Here is a 17,221-nt window from a genome sequence, read left to right on the forward strand (position 1 = left end):
TGTGCGCCTCGGGTGGGCCGGGGCCCGGGGCCGGGAGGCGGCAGGAGCACAGGGAAGCCGTGGGGTCGCCAGAACAGATGCTGCTGGAAAAAAAAAAATAGAGAGAGAGAAAGGAGAGCAAACAGTGACTTCTGTCCTCTTGAAAAGCTGGAAATACGAATACACGAAATGGAAAAGAAAATCAAAATTAAAACGGACTGGCAGGCGGTCTTGTTTTGGAGATCGGGGTCCTCTCAGCCCCGGCCCCTGGCCATGCACCCCCCTCCTCTGTCCGGCGACGGTGCCGAGAAGGTCGTCGGCCCAGTGTGATCGCTGAGACTCTGGGACAGTGTGGGTCAAGCGACACGGGTCCCGGGCACCCCCTTTATCTGCAAAGGTCTGCTCTCACCTGATTTTATCTTTCGTGATAATCCGAACACTTTGGCTAACAGGTAAAGCCCTCGGTGGAGTCCCTTCTTATCAGGGAGCTTAGCCAAGTCCAAGGAGTACAGACCAGGATGCTGGGAAACCCACGGACGGATGGGAAACCAGCGGCGAGCAGGCCCTTGAGATGGGCAGTCGTTCAGCTCCTGAGTCCAGGGGCAGCTGGGAGCAGTGGGGGCGTTGCCTGACGCGGTCACGGCTCAGGGTCCTCCTCGAGCCCACCTGGCTGTGAGTGTGTGTGCGTGGGAGGCGGAATTACACACATAACAGGAGCCTCCTTGTGAAATAACAAGGTCTGGGGCACCTGGGGGGCTCAGGTCGCCATCTCGGGGTCCTGGGTTCGAGTCCCACATCGGGCTCCCTGCTTCTCCCTCTCCTTCTGCCTGCTGCTCCCCCTGCTTGCGCTCTGTCTCTCTGTCAAATAAATATATAAAATCACACACACACAAAGAGAAAGAAATAACAGAGTCTCCTGTATTTTTCAAAAAAACCATGAGCGTTCTTCAAATGAATCGTCTTTATATTGGACCTTATTAGAAGCTGAAGCTACACCACGAATACGAAACCGGGGGAACCCTTCCCAGCGTTGGTTAAATCCATTGGTCAATTCCTATTAAAAAAAAAAAAAAAAACTGTGCTAAGGCACACCTAACATAAAGTTGACCACGTTCCCCATTTTCAAAGTGGCCAGTGGCATTTGGTCCACTCAGAAGTGCTGTGCAACCATCACCACCATCTGTTCCAGAACATTTTTCTTCACCCCAGAAAGAAGGCCCTCTACCCCCCCCCCCCCCGCACCTGCGCCCCAGCCACTGGCCCCCACCGATCTGCTTGCTGCCTCCAGGGATCTGGACGTTTCCTGGAAGTGGAGTCTTGCGGTCTCGGGGCCAGGCTGCAGGCTGGAGGAGAGGACACCTCCCAGGGTCATGTGCACCCCCTCTCCTGCCGGGCTTCCGCTTCCCCGTCTCCCCAGAACAGAGCTTGTCAAGCAGCGAGGACAGTCCAATAAGAGCAGTGGCCTCGGGCGCAGGCTCGGTCCCTCCAAGGGCCTCCTGGACGTCCCCTGTCTAGGACATCCTCACGTATCACACGCAGTAAAGCCAGTCTGCCCGCCCCTGCCCCCGCCCCCCGACCGGCTCCCACTGGACTTTGCTCGGCCTCAGGAACCTGCTGGCAGGAAGCGTCTCCCCCACTCTGGCTCTCCACGCAGTCAGGGAGGTGGGCGGCTTTAATGGGGCGATGGCACCCGGGCGGCTCACCCCCCGTGGGTGTCTGGACCTCCCAGAGGACATCCTCATGGCGATGTGGTGGGGGACGTACGTTCTGTGTCCTCCTTGTCCCCATCCCTCGATGCCCCAGGCTGGGGAGCCCCAGGAGGCGGCCGCCAGCTGATGGGGGTGGTGGACGCAGGACAACCCTGCCATCCCATCCGTCCGCCCCTCCCCACTTCACCCACACGGAGCTCATCTCTGGCACCCACGGAACTTCACGTTGACCATCTTTGTCCTGTTCCTTCAATTTTGCATCACTTCTTAGGTCAAATTTATTTTAAGACAAATTATTTATTTATTTATTTATTTATTTATTTATTTATTTATTTATTTAAAAATATGTTATTTGTTTATTCATGAGAGATACACAGAGAGGCAGAGAAAATGGTCTTTGAAAAAATGATTTTGGGGGCACCTGGAGGGCTCAGCGGTGGAGCGTCTGCCTTCGGCTCAGGGCGTGACCCTGGGGTCCCAGGATCGAGTCCCGCATCAGGCTTCCCGCAGGGAGCCTGCTTTCCCCTCTGCCTGGGTCTCTGTCTCTCTCTTTGTGTCTCCCATGAATAAATAAATAAAACCTTAAATAAAGAAATGAATAAGTAAAAATGAAAACAAGATTGAACTGAGTAAATTAGAAGATCTAACTGGTTTTCTTCATCGATCCACGAACTGGGCAGCCCTCCCAACCAGCCCGGGCGGGGGAGCTCCGAGCCGTAGAGCAGGGAAGGTTCTTACAGGAAGGAGGGTGGGACGAGGAAGTTACTAGCAAAGGAAAGGATTGTTTTGGGCAAGGTCACCTTCCCTGGGGGGGAAGAGCTGGGGTCTGACCCTGCAGATTCCCTCCTCTTCCTTTGGGGGAGGGAGGAGGACCCACGGGACAGATGATCTCCTTGATGCCACCGGAAGATTCCTCACTGGCTGGTTATGACTACATTTTTCTGGGGGGGAGCGGAGGCTGGGACTGCAGTTAGTAGGGGTGCAGCTCTGGTCTGGTGACATGACGGGGTGGGGGGGGCGGTGCTGTTCTTTTTGACAGGACCCAGGCGCTCTGTCTGCCGACTTGCCCCAGAGATTGTCACTTGGAATCCGTGTTTTCCATGATGCAGTTAAGTCAACAACGAATGCTCCTGCCCTGCAGAGGGGCTTCTGTGTGTGTGTGTGTGGGGGGGGCGGGGGTCGCGTGGACTCTCTCAGCTCACGCAGATGCAGACGTTAGTGTACATGAGGACCAGCTTCCTTCACATCTTGTCTACCCCCCGGAACATTTCTTTTTCCAGCGCCTTGAAGGGGTCTGTTTAAGGTCGGCGGGGCCTGGGAGGGGGTTTGTGTGGTGCTCATTCCACCTGCGTGGTATTTACCTGCGGCCCCGGGGCTTTAACATCCTGCTCCTTGGTGACAGAGATCGCCAAGCCTGCACTGCCCCAGTCCTGCCCTGGAGAAACGGGACACAGGCACCCCCGGAAATCACCTCGATCTTCTTTTTCCTGCTCCTCCGGGGAAGCCTGGGCCCACTGCTGGTCGCCAGTCCAGCCCGGCCGTGCGTTCTGAACGGCTGGCTGCTGCTGTGACGGCCGCACAGTCGCCAGGCCACTCGTCCCCCATCTCACCTGACACAGAAGCAGGTTAGAGAGGAATAATCAGGAGCACATCCGGGGCGGGATCCGTATGTGCTTAAACACACAGAAAAGGTAGGGCTGAAGCGGGACCTCTTTCTCCCGCAGGTGGCCCATCAGCCACCTTCTTTCTGTCACCTGGGGAAGAGCTCCCAGGGTGCAGGCCAGGCTGCTTCCCTCCCCGGAGCTGTCTTCACCTTTGTGGCCCTCCCGACCCAGGGTGGGGGGGGGGTGGGGGTCAGAGTGCCAGATGGGGAAGCAGAGCTGGGACACGGTAGCCGCAGGTGCCAGCCCCCTGCTCCGAGGGCTCCTCCCTCCCCTGCTCAGCCCCCCAGGTCCCTGAGAGGGCGCTGGATCCGTCCAGGAAACGTCCGAGAGAATGGGGGTGGTGGCCCCAGGGGCGCACAGGGACAGCTACACTTGGCACTTATGGTGGGAGGGGCCGCGATGACTGCGTCAGAATCCACGGAAATGTCAGACGTCGCAGTCAATCCTCTGAAGACTTGCTCTCTGATTCTGCAGGTTCCTGGTGCAGACTTGCTGCTCCCCCCGCCCCCCCCGCCGCCCCGGGGTGGCACGAAGGATCCCGCAGGGAACACCAGGGGGTTCCAGGTCTGTCCCCGCCTCCTCGGGCCACATTATCCCTGGTGAGTTACTGATGGCGGGAATCACTGTAAGGCACCGGGCCAGCAGAAGTCATTCATGTTTTCCTCTTTTAATCACTGAATTGGCTATTTCCACACTTGAGTATTTTTCCAGGGCAGCAAAATCATCCACTTCGTCTTCTTGGATTATTTGGTGCGCCACCGAAACGGACAGCAGTGCTCCATCATGAGCACATGGATGACGTCATAGGTGAACAGGTGCTCCCGGGGAGGGTTGGGAAGCCCTTTGATGGTGTTTTCCTTTAACTCTCAAAGAGGCAAACTATCCCTCTAGAAATTTAGTGGATTCTATCCTTATGCCCAGAGAGGCTTAAACATACACACACACACAGTGCACAAAGGGAAAACTTGGTTACACCCGCAGGAAGAGACATCCCGAGTCCCACATGGGGCGTCTGAGCAGTGAGCGCGCTCTTCTCTAGCCGAGCCATCCCCTAGATGAAGCCCGTGTTCTTCCAAAGTCAGCACTGGGAATAGGGGAATCAACGGGACTGTAGAGGTGGATCTAGCACATTCGGCGAGGAGCTAGGAGCAGCACCCCTTTGTGGGCCCCAGGGGACGGAGCCCAGCCAGAAGGGCCCATGGCAGCCCCCCTCCCCCGCTGGGGCCTTTGATGCAGGCAGGCCACAGCAAAGTCCCGACAAGGGCGTGGGTGGGCATCTGTCTCCGGCGCCTTCATCTCTGCCTCCCCAGCTGGCCCTCTTGCAAGGCCCCCACCGCCCCCTGAGGAACCCCTCGAAGCGGGCGTCTGTAGGGCAGACCTATCTGACTCTGCAACAGCATGATCTCACCTGTCAGGGGACAGGTGTGCTACCAGCATCCTTCTGAGTGAAGGAGAACATGCATTTTAGGCACCCGCCTCCTTGGAAGGACCTCTTCAGCATAGAGAATAGGAAAAAGAAAAACACAAGGTTAGCTATTTCATTCCGAAGTTAGGTGCCAGCCTTGGGTGCCAGCAGAATTGCCCTATCACCTCCCTTTTGGGCAGCCACGCAGGAGGCTTCCCCGAACCACCTGGCCGGGATGGAGCCTGCCATCCGGGTCGGCTTCCTCCATCTGCCCGGCGTGGGCGCGGTGCTGCAGGACGGCATCATTAGGGTGGCCCAGGGCAGGCTCCTGGCAGGCTGGCTGGTCCCCAGCAGGCTGCCAAGCCCTGCCTCAGACCCAAGGCCTCCCCTCCCTGCACGGCGGCATGACTCAGGGCCCTGGACGGGCCCGTCACCAGGTGGGATTCGAGGGCACATCCTGCTGACAGGTCGGTTGGGAGGTGGGGAGCCTGGAAGGCCCTGCTTGGGGCTGGGGGGATGGAGATGGCCCCTTGGCCCCTCCTTGGTGGGCGTCTGTGGGACAGTGATCTGATTCCCCGGCCACTACAACAGTCACTGGGACAGGACCCCATGTGTGCCCCAAAAAGGGCCCGGGACGGAGCAGAAGCTCCACAGAAGTTCCTCGAGTGAACCCTGAGTGAACTTCCTCCCCCTGTGGGTCTGAAAGAGTCCGCGTCTCCCGGGCCGCAGAACACAAAAGGCAATTCATCTTCTTGGGACAGATCTTGGCCCACGCACTTGAGAAACGGGACCCCTTCCTTTCCAGCCTCTAACGGTTTTCTCTTTTCTTTTTTTTTTTAATTTTTTTTAAAATTTTATTTATTTATGATAGGCACACAGTGAGAGAGAGAGAAGCACAGACATAGGCAGAGGGAGAAGCAGGCTCCATGCACCGGGAGCCCGACGTGGGATTCGATCCCGGGTCTCTAGGATCGCGCCCTGGGCCAAAGGCAGGCGCCAAACCGCTGCGCCACCCAGGGATCCCACGGTTTTCTCTTTTGAGGGGAATTTGTTTGCTTTATAAGAGGTGGTGGAAACAACACGGGCTTTGGGGCCGATGCCCCCTGGGGTCAGACTCTGGCCCTGCCACTTCCTCCCTGTGTGGCCTCGGACACGTGACTCAGCCTCTCTGAACTCAGGCCCCTCACTCTGAAAACGGGGTGATGCCGTCCTCTGTGTGGTGCCCTGAAGACGAAGTGAGGCCCTCCCGCCGCCGAGCACCTGCTGGCACCCAGCCTGCCAGGTGCCCGACCCGCGCCACAGGGAGGCATGTGGCACGGCCCCACCCCCAGGACTGGCCACCCCTCAGCGTCACTCCTGCTGGGGGGGGGGGTGGGCACCCGGCCCCGCAGCGGGGACAGGAAACCAGCCGGGAGCTCACCGATTGTGGAAATGACAAGCGCCCTGTGATCGTTGCCAAGGAGATGCTCAAATGTCCCCACGGACCCCACTGCCGAGGGCACGGAGCCAAGTCTTAAAAGCATTTTGCCGAGAGGGAATTCTCGGAATGTCTCCCCTGGAGTGCCGCACATTTGTCATCCCGGTCGTCATCCAACCAAGTCCAGGGCCCTCGCCCCAGCCGGCCACCACGCCCCGGGCTGCGGGCAATCGGGCAATCGGAGCACAACGTGATGACTCAAGCAATACCAGTAACCACGCAAAGTGACGGAGGAGCTGCTCCACCAGGTCAGAGACAAACGATAAACTTTCGAAACCTCCTCCTTTCCTCTTCTACAAATTTAAGATAATTACTGGGAAATAAGCGTTGGAAGTATCTATCCCGATTTTTGTCGTTGTTAAGCATTCTTAAAAATCCAGAAGAAGAGCTGGCTCAGTGGTAGCGAACAACTTCTAGCATTAATATGTTTGTTTAGAGATAAGAAACCTAGGACACTCGACATATGTATGGATTATTTTATTTTATTTTATTTTTGTATGGAGTTTTTAAAACATTGATGTCGTCATGGCACGTCCTGGGTTGGTAGGGAGAGACGTCGAAATACTTGCATCCTGGTTGCACGGATGAAGCACCCGGAGATTGCGTGACTGGGTGGGATCACCCAGCAAGCAATGGTGAAGCACTGAGAAGCATTTTGGAAATGATTTTTTTTTTTGACATAGAAATTGATTTTATTTTCTCAGTTTGCTATTTGAAATGGAAATATAGTAAATTGGCTTTAAATTTTTTCCCCCATACATTATCTCTTTATTTATTTTTTTAAAATTAATTTTTATTGGTGTTCAATTTACCAACATACAGAATAACACCCAGTGCTCATCCCGTCAAGTGCCCCCCTCAGTGCCCGTCACCCATTCCCCCCCACCCCCCGCCCTCCTCCCCTTCCACCACCCCTAGTTCGTTTCCCAGAGTTAGGAGTCTTTATGTTCTGTCTCCCTTCCTGATATTTCCCAACATTTCTTTTCCCTTCCTTTTTATTCCCTTTCACTATTATTTATATTCCCCAAATGAATGAGAACATACACTGTTTGTCCTTCTCCGATTGACTTACTTCACTCAGCATAATACCCTCCAGTTCCATCCACGTTGAAGCAAATGGTGGGTATTTGTCGTTTCTAATTGCTGAGTAATATGGAAATGATTTTTACATGAAAATAAAACCCAGAACAATGGAGCGTCCTGAACTCTCACAACCAGTTATTATAGAACATTCTGAAGAGAAGTTTGGAAATGCAGCTTTTGCTGTTTCTTCCCTGCCACCGTGGGACTCACAGGGTCCGAGGTTCAGAGCCATTCCTTCCAGGGAATTCCAGGCAGGCTGGCAGTGTGAGCTCCCACTGTTCCCATGGGCCCCACCCCTGCACTGAGACCCCCCCCCCCCCCCACCTGCTCACAGAAGCTCAATTCAAAGCAGCATGGTTCCCTTTTGGGAGTGGTTAAAAACAGCAAGCAGCTGCCGTGAGGTGAGCGTGTTGGAACCCACCATATCTTCAACGGTTTGGTGGCCAGGAGAGTCCTTTCTGTGCAGAGCAGCAGTCTGGCTCCCTGGGAAGAATGGATTTGGGGTGCATGAGGGGGCCCTGTGCTGGGAGCAGGGAGTGTCACCAGCTGGGGAGGTGAAGGACCCAGGTCCTCCGAGCCGGGGATGAACAGGCCTGGGCCTAAGGAGCAGTGGCTGGGAGCAGAAGCAGAAGGAGCCTGGTCTTTTCCTAGATTCACAAGATGTTTCAGTTTCTTTTCTTTAAAAAAGATTTTATTTATTTATTCATGAGAGACCCAGAGAGAGAGGCAGAGACACAGACAGAAGGAGAAGCAGGCTCCCTGCGGGGAGCCCGAAGGGGGACTCGATCCTGGGACTCCAGGGTCACGCCCTGGGCTGGAGGTGGCGCTAAACCGCTGAGCCACCTGGGCGCCCCATGTTCCAGTTTGCATCACACGTTCTGGCCCTCCCGCCTTTTCCTATGAGCCCAGGGCCATGCCTTGTTTTCCCTCATTTTGCTTCTACGCAGAAGTAATTCAGTTTACATTCCCTCTGTAAGAACTTACAGCAGTGCGACGAATTCCAAGCCGGGGAGGTGCTTACTCTACAGTTGGTTACAAGCCTCTAAATGAGCCAGTGGGGGAGTGTGCCTCGGAGACACGGCGCTGGAGGAATGAGACTGGTTCCACCAGTCACACGGGACGGGCTATCTGGTGACCACCGACGCAGGGCCACAGCCAGCGCGCTGGGGCACATGTGTCACCTCGCTGGAATGAGGCGATGGGGAGCTCCAGGCATCTAGCTATCCCTGTCATGCTGGCAAGGGGGCAGCGGTACTCGAGTTACTCAGCTGCAGGGTTCTGGCTGCAGAGCCGACAAGAATCAGGCGTTTCCTCCAAATAAGAAGAGATTTCTGAGAAGCAGGAGAGCTCTTCCCCTCAACCCCCCAGGAGCCTGTGGGCAGAATGGGGAGCTTGTGTTGAATGGCCAGGCGGCTCGCAGAAAGCTCAGAGGATCATTCTGCTTCCACTTTCTTTTTTTTTTTTTTAAGATTTTATTTATTTATTATTATTCATGAGAGACATAGAATGAGAGAGAGAGAGAGAGAGAGAGAGAGAGAGAGGCAGAGACACAGGCAGAGGGAGAAGCAGGCTCCATGCAGGGAGCCGGACGTGGGACTCAATCCGGGGTCTCCAGGATCACGTCCTGGGCTGAAGGCAGGTGCTAAACCGCTGAGCCACCCAGGAATCCCCCTGCTTCCACTTTCTAATCTCAGACCTGCCAAGGGAGCCTCATAGCCTCATTCCCCCGCCCCCCCCCGGCCCCCCCAACCCTGATCCAGCTCACCTGGGCACTCCCTGCCAGCTTCCTGTTCAGTTTCCCACAAGGGCTCTCAGACTGGCTGGCCTCCTAATCCCTTCCTCTTTTTCAAAGAAAGTCAGGCCCCTTGGGTATAAACTCCTTTGTCCTGCCACTCCCTGCCCACCACTTGGGACTCCCCTTCCTCTCTCCCTGACCTCCAACCTCTAAGCAAGAAGTATCTCCTGTGCGGGCGCTAGGCCTAGTTTAAACCCTTTTCTTGCGTCCTCGGGGTCACCTTCTAGCTGGTCTCTCTGCCCCCTTCTACTTCCTTCCGACCTGGTCTCCACCCTCTGCTGGGAGTGATATTTGTAAAATCCCATTTGTTCACTCTGTGTTTAGAACAGCTTGTTGCCTCCCCCTTTCCATGGCATGATCCACGATGCATAATTTGGGGGCTCCAGGTGCAGCTTCTGCTCGCCTCCTGACTGCCTCCAGCTCTCACACCCCCTTGCCCTCTCTGGCTTGGGAACACACACACACACACACACACACACACACACACACGCATGCTTCCTCATATGCCCTTGTACCGACCTCCCCCCTTCCAGGAGGCACCTCACCCCTGTCTTTAACACTTGGTATCCAGCGCAGGTGCATCCCACCATCTGTGTTTCTCTTTGCTCTACTGTTTCCGGGGCTTTTGCCTAATAAGTGTCAAAAGTGGCATTAGCCTGCGAACCGGATGGAGGTTCCTAATCCTGGATCTGCCAAACCAGCGGGCGTCCTTAGCAAACTCCCCGCACTGGGGCCAGCTTCTAAGGCTTCTCTCTGCCAGCACCGTGGCAGGGAGGGGTCGAGGGGGGACAAGGGACGACCCCTCCGCTGCCACAGCAGAGCCAGAGCCCCCACTGATGTCGTCAGGAGGGCTGGAGCCCCGGGGAACGCCAGGTGAGAGGAGGCCGAGCGCTTGGGCGCACCCAACCCAACTCAAGGTCAGGTCCTCCTCGTCCTGGAGCTGCGGAGCACACCTGCGCGTCACTAGGTTGTGATTCAGGCCTTTCAGCCGGCCTGGGAGGCTCCCAGGCTAGCGTTCCGCGGCCGTTCCTACCACTGGGGGCTGAGCGTGCACGGCGGCGAGGAGCGCAGGGGCAGGTCGCGCACGCACTCGCGCGCACGCACACTTGCACACACCCCGTGCCAAGTTGGGGCGTTTTCCGGAGCCCCCCCAAGGTTGGGCGTGGGCGTGCAGCCCAGGGGCGAGGCTCCAGGCCCCGCAGACTTCGGGGTGCGAGTTGTGGATTCCTAGGGACTTTCCAAGTGTCTGAAAAGCAGGCAGTGCCTGGCCGCCGGGCAGATGGTGCTCCTAGAACCACCCTTGCGCGCGCGCCCAGGCGCGCCCCCCCATGCGCGCGCGGGAGCCCAGCCGGCCGGGCCCAGCGCAGCCCTGGGGTCGGGCTAAGCGGAAAGCGCCCCCCGCCCCCCTCGCCCCCCTCGCCCCGAGGCCCCGGTCACCGTCACCCGAGGCCCGAGCGGCGCGCGCGCACGTGGAGGGGCGCGGAGAGGGGGGCGGAGAGGCGCGCGCGGGGCCGCGGGGCCTTTAAGGGGCCGGGCGGGGGAGGGGGCCCCGGGTGCAGGGGCGGTGCTGGCCCCGCAGGCCCCGCCCCCGGCCCGCCCCGGCCCGAGCCTCCTCCGGCCACTGCTGGGCCGCGGGCGGGACGCCCGGGGCGGCGCGCGGAGGAGGAAGCGCGCCCTCCGCGGCCCGGGACCTGCCCAGACGCCGGGCGGGCCGCCGAGCGCCGCGGCCCCATTTCCCAGGTGTGCGGGGCCGGGGCGCATCCCGAGCCGCGCGTCTCCCCGCGCTCGGCCCACCCCTCCCCGGGGGCCCCGCCGCGCCCCCTCCACGCCCCCCCGCGCGCTCATGCCCTGAGCTCGCCGCCCGCGGGCTCTGCGCCCCGGCCGGGGCCGCCCTGGCAACTTGGGGCGAGGCGCGCGGGCGATGCGCCATCGCCATGTCCCGCCTGAGCTCGTGGCTCGGTGAGGTCCAGTGGCTGGTCTTGGTGTCGCTCTTCGTCGCGGCCCTGGGCACCGTGGGCCTGTACCTGGCGCAGTGGGCGCGGGCCAGGGCGCGACCCCGGGCCCCGCGGCGGGCTGCAGAGCCCGGCGAGGGCCGGCGCCCCGAGGGCGACGCGCTGCTCGCCTGGATCCTGACGCTGCACAGCTGGAGGAGCCAGTGGCAGGCCGCCTGGGTGACCGCCCTGAATGATGAGGCCAGACGGAAAGGGGTGAGTGTCTGCGCGGGCGGTGGCGCGGTGCCCGTCCCCCGAAGCCCCGCCGCGGCCCCGCACGGGGAAGCCAGCCTCCCCCGCGGCACAGCATTCCTGAAAGTTAGGAGGCAGACCCAGGAGCGCGGGGTGGGGGGGGACCCCTGATGGGGAGCCGAGACAAAGCCCTGGGGCGCGAGTCCCCACCGGCCAGGTGCGCCAGGCTGGGGGCTCCCCCGCCCCGAGCGCGCGCCCACCCTGGAGGGACTCTCCAGAGGGGCCCCCTGCCCTTCCTTGGAGTCCCAGGTGGGCTCCGGCACCCGCTGGATGCTCACTGCTTTCGCACCGGGCAGATGAATAACTGTGACCCAAATATCACTCCGTCTGCAGACATGAATTTTTTTTTTTTTTCCGAGCACGTCTTTCCAAAAGGTGCCCAAAAGGTGTCCAAAAGGTTTCCAAAAGGTTAGCGCCCTTTGGCTTGTAGAAGGAGTTGGCCACGTGTTGAGGGCCAGCCACTTGCCAGACATGGTCCTGGGGAACTTGCAGTGCCTGTATCTCTTCTTTAGACCCTGACGGCTCCTGGGACGGTTGTGTCTCCCGCATTTTACAGGCGGGGAAACTGAGGCCCGCACAGGTGAGGTGACCTGCCCAAGGTCGCACGGCCTGTGGGAAGCAGAGCCGGGGGTTGAACTCAGCTCCCTCCCGCCTCAAAGCTCGGGGCTTACTGCTTCGCTCTGCGGCCACGCTCTCCAGAGGTGGTGTTTTCCCCCCTGTGGTTATTTCCTTGCTGACTTATTTTTACTTTTAAGGCGTCTTCGTTTCCCCGACAGGCTCCTGCCGTCTACTATTTCGAGGCTTTCCCGAAGAGGAATTAGGGCCTGGTGTGTTTGGGGAAGTGCCTCCCAGCCTCTGCTCATTACCTGTGCTTTCACGTTCCTACACCTGCTTGCGAAGCCTGTGGCCATTCGCTTTAAAAATAGTGAGGGCTTCGGGTCTGGATCGCTCACCCTCCAAAATATTTCCACAGCAGGGCCCACCGGCTGGTCTTTGCCCCATGGCCCTGACTCACACGGCCACGGCTTTTTTTTTTTTTTAATTAATTTATTTATTTATGATAGAGAGACACACACACACACACACACACACACACGAGGAGGGAGAAGCAGGCTCCATGCCAGGAGCCTGATGCGGGACTCATCCCGGGACTCCAGGATCGCGCCTTGGGCCAAAGGCAGGCGCTAAACCGCTGAGCCACCCAGGGATCCCAGGCCATGGCTTTTTAAAAAAACAATAATCTTTGAGTGTAGATGAGTATAAATTCATCAACTCAAAAGACCATGTTCTGAACTATTGAAAAAATTATACTGTACCTTGTAGATGAAAAAAGCCTTCAAGGTCAGTTGGCTCCGTGTGTCTGGATGGCTAGAATCTGTGCCCTGCTGTCCCGAGCTGGACACGTACTATTCAGGGGAACTGCCCCGTCTCTTCCTCTCTCCTGTCTCTTAAGCAGACTGCACCTGACATGGGGCTTGAACTCACAACCTTGAGATCAAGAATCACATGCTCTACTGACTGAGCCAGCCAGGTGCCCCGGAACCACCCCATCTCTTGTGGGAGACCTAAAGCCAGGTGATCTCACATGTGTGAGCAAACACAGATTTTTTTTTTTTAAAGATTTTATTTATTTATTCATGAGAGACCCAGAGAGAGAGGCAGGGACACAGGCAGAGGGAGAAGCAGGCTCCCTGCAGGGAGCCTGATGCAGGACTCGATCCCAGGACCCCAGGGTTACGCCCTGGGCCGAAGGCAGACGCTCAACCATGGAGCCACCCAGGTGCCTGCAAACACAGATTTGTTTCCCCAGGAAGTTGTTGTCTTTAACCCCCTAACTGACCTGGCATCACAGGCCTGGGCTCTGTGGCAGAGTTTACTTTGGGCTGGTTGTGTGAACAGGTGGGAGCCTTGTCCCAGGTCTCCCTGGAATTTGAGCACGTGTGGGCTGAATGATGAGAACCCTTCACTTCTCACCGTGGGCCTCCTGATGGAGCTTCTGGTGCGGAGGCCTGACCCTGCCTCCTGCAGATTTGGGATAGTCCTGCTTAAATCGTGTTGCTTCGTGTCCTGATGTTTCTCGATTGGCTTCGGGAAATAGGATATGATGCTTCCAGATTACCCACGTGCCTGGCATGTTGAGGAAGAAAGGAGGAGCGCTCTGCTCTGGAATTTGTCTTTGGCCGGTCCGGTAAAGCGGAGAACACCAAAAAAAAAAAAAAAAAAAAAAAAAGCCCTGAGGGTTTTGCCCAAGTCGCCTGCATTTTTGCGTGGGAGCTGGAGGGGCTCTGTGTTCTGGGAGGCCAAGATTCGGCTTGTCTGCTCTCTGTTCTCCACCTGCTACTGGCCATGCACTGCAGACAGAGCCTTAGAAGTCAGTTTTTCCAGGCTCCTGCCTGGAAGTGACAGGCACCGAGCTCAAGACGAAATTGTGCAGAGTCTTCTCTGGTGGTTTTGCGAAGACGTGGGTTGGTTGTGATTGTGTTGTCAGGGGTGGATTGGTTTTGTGTGTGTGTGTGTGTGTGTGTGTGTGTGTGGTGTCCCTCTGCCCTCCCCGATGCCTGCAAGTAAGTGTTGCTTGATTTGAATCCAAATGACAGGCTTGGCAGACAGATAGGATCTGGGTAAGTGACTTGTCATACCCTGCCCTGTCTCGGGCCACCTCTCTTGCTGCATAGACGGCGGCCTGGGGGAGCAGGAACTGGTGTTGCCCGAGTGGGTGTCCTGACCTGCCTGCGGGAGTTTCTCCGAGTCCTCCTCCGGCTCCATTCCCACTAATCCCCGAATAGGGTTGACACTCCCAGCCCACTGGCCTCTGGAGAGCAACAGCTTAGTGGCGCTCTTCTGCCCCTGCCTGCCGAGGGAGACCACTTCTCGGCCCGTCCCTGGGGCTCGAGGACGCGCTGGATGGGAGTTAATCGAGCCTGGCACCTTCCACGCAGATGGGATTCCCTGTGGATGGAGGCAGGAGCTCCTCCCAATTGAAGCTCTGCTCCAGTTTTGAATTTTAAGCCTGGAAAGAGGGGGACGCCTGGGTGGCTCAGTGGTTGAGCGTCTGCCTTTAGCTCAGGGCATAGTCCCGGGGTCCTGGGATCGAGTCCTCGCAGGGAGCCTGCTTCTCCCTCTGCCTGTGTCTCTGCCTCTCTGTATGTCTCTCATTAATGAATGGATGAAATCTTTAAAAAAAAACAAGAAAAGACTGGAAGGGACCCTAAACCCTGGTAGCAGAGCGCCTCCTGTCTGCTGCGGAGGCTTGCCCGGGCTGCCCTGGCTCCTGGGCAGGAGTCCGTGTGGCCCGCCCTCATCTGTTGTCACATTCCGCCATGGGCAGCAAGTTCGATGTGGCGACCCAAATGCTCCCTTAATTGAGGCACAGATGCAAAGGGTGAAAGGGCGATGTTGTTTCACCTGCTGCCCTAACCATGGGGCTCGTATCCCGGCAGCCGAGGGCCGATGGGGAACCTGCGGCCTCCCTCTCCTTGCACCCTGGACCACCAGCGACCGTGGCAGACGGGCCCCTGGCATTCCAGCCCTCGCTCCAGAAGCATTTGTAAATCAGGCAGGATGGTGACTTGGGGGGGACACGGGGGCAAGCCCTCGCTGCTGCGCCAGCTGGTCTGACAGACGCCAGGTGCCTAGGGAGCACAGGCGAGCTGCCCCGAGAGCTTCGAGAAAGTCTGCGTGCTCCCCACCCACCCCCAGTGCAGACGCCGTAGGTTTCCACAGGCTCCCCAGGTCGCTTCTCCCCAGTGAGGAGCCCACAGAGGCACACCTGTCCCTGCGCCAGCCGCCGGTCAGCCCCCCCCCCAACCGGCGACACGTGTCCTCTCTGGTGCCGCCAACACCGGATTCCCGTTGATCTGGTGACAGTTCAGTCACGGAGCACAGGAAGCCGGCTCAGTCACCAGACTGGAAACTAATACCCCGTTATCCAAAGGCAGCAGCAGAGGTTTTCCCTCCAGACCCCCTGTGCTCCTGTGAACGTTCACAGGGCGGTTTGTGGTGCTCATCAGGGACCCCAGCCGTGGTGGTGCGCACCCCCAACCCCCCCACAGCGGCTCTGGAAGCCAGGGTGGCCCTGCCTCCCAAGGCTGCTGCTGCTGCCGCCGCTGGACCACACGTGGGGAGCAGTGGTTCCCGAGCGAGGGCCATGTCCTGTGGCTGGTGTTGTGGACTTGTCTAGAAACGGGCCCGCCCAGCTTGGCTGAGGGCCCTGAGTTAGGAGGGTCACCCAAGCCGTTTGTTGCTTTAGTCGTTTGCCTGAGGATTTTTTTTTTTTTCCGGAAGAATGTTCTCCATGCAAATGACCGAGTCTGTGGGACAATTTGTGGTCTTTGTGTTAACTAAAAAAATAAAAAAGACGCCGCCGCGTGAACTTACAACGTGTTATTAATAGCTCTGACTCGTATATGAGCTTTGACATTTTAAAAAGTAAACAAAGCGACAGGACTTTACAGCTTTCCGATTTCCCCACGAGCTTTGAGTGGCGCTCACACAAATCTGAACTCCTTGAGCGGCGTCTGTGGCCACAGCGTAGGCGGCCAGCTGGGCTGGGGAGACCGTGAAGGTGACTTTGGGCCCGGGCCATGGACCTAACTCGTCGCCGTTGGGCTGCTCAGACATTCGGGGTTCTCTCCCGTGTGGGGCCCTCCCATGGGTCGTTGCTTTCCTCTTGAGCACTTCATTAACCTTTCTCCTTCTTGAACTTGTGTGAACCTGCAGGTCTGGGCGCTCAGGTCCCCGATCCTCCCCTTCTGAGAGGATGCTGTCCCCGCCCCCACCCGGGCCACCTGCTCTTGTCCCCTGCACCCTGTGAGCTCCGGGGATGGTGAGGCAGCCCGGAGCCCCGTGTGTGCAGACACAGCCACCTCGGTGCCCTGCACCAGGCTGGCTCCAGGGCTGGCTGGGAGCGGGTGGTGGCTGCGGGTGGGGGTGCGGGTGGGGGTCGATGAATGACAGGCCCCAGCAGAAACCTGTCTCTGGCGGGGGAGGAACCGTGGCGACGTGCTTCACCCCGTCTGGACGCAGGCCTTCCCCTGCTTGGGAGCCGGCCAAGCCCGGGCAAAACAAGCTGTTTAATGTGCTTTGTTTTTCACTTCGGAAGAATCAACAGTAAAGGAGGCGCACTGATGACTTTGCAAATTGTCAATATGAAACCCGGGAATAGGCGCCAGTTCCGGCTGTTCTTTGCCCTCGCCCATTCTCCCAAAGAGACAGGAATTGAGGAGAAGGAAGAGTGGGTGTAGTGTTAACGTCAACTAAAAGGCAGCCAAAGCTAACTTCCATTCCCATCGGCCAGGTCGTGGGTTGCTGGGGGGGGGGTATGGGGGGGCTCCTTGAGCGGCTCGGAGGGAGCTGCAAGGCAGCTCTGGGGCTGTGTGACCTCAGGGCCAGCCCGGTGCCCTCTCTGTGCCTCGTCTGTAAAGGCGGGCGGCTGTGGGCTCAGCCTGGAAAACAGATCCCTCTCCGGGTGGGGTGCGGTTCTGTGTGAGGTGTCTAGCAAATAGCCAGCGAAGGTGGCCTGTTATCTTGTAAAGTCTCCCTTTAAAGAAAAAACAAAAACAAAAACTTGGGATCCCTGGGTGGCTCAGTGGTTTAGTGCCTGCCTTCGGCCCAGGGCACGATCCCGGAGACCCAGGATCGAGTCCCACATCGGGCTCCCTGCATGGAGCCTGCTTCTCCCTCTGCCTGTGTCTCTGCCTCTCCCTCTCTGTGTGTATCTGTGATGAATAAATAAATAAAATCTTAAAAAAAAAAAACTTAAAAAAAAACTTTTAATTTTTTTCCTGCTTTTAGATACATAGAAAAGTTGCAAAAAGAATTCAGAGTTCCCATCTACTCCTCACCCGGCCTTACATAACCACCTTGC

General features: G+C 57.7%; 1 protein-coding gene across 1 annotated transcript in view; it reads left to right on the forward strand.

Moving 5' to 3' along the window:
* The first annotated feature begins 6,303 nt into the window (after positions 1-6,303).
* The window catches only part of C2CD2 (C2 calcium dependent domain containing 2), a 61,574-nt gene continuing 50,656 nt past the window's right edge, over positions 6,304-17,221 (forward strand). The window contains 2 exon segments of the mRNA XM_041734696.1: positions 6,304-6,458; positions 10,692-11,319. Of these exon segments, the coding sequence (XP_041590630.1) occupies positions 6,304-6,458; positions 10,692-11,319 (783 nt within the window).

The sequence above is a fragment of the Vulpes lagopus genome, chromosome 20 (assembly GCF_018345385.1).
Source record: "Vulpes lagopus strain Blue_001 chromosome 20, ASM1834538v1, whole genome shotgun sequence".
NCBI lineage: Eukaryota > Metazoa > Chordata > Mammalia > Carnivora > Canidae > Vulpes > Vulpes lagopus.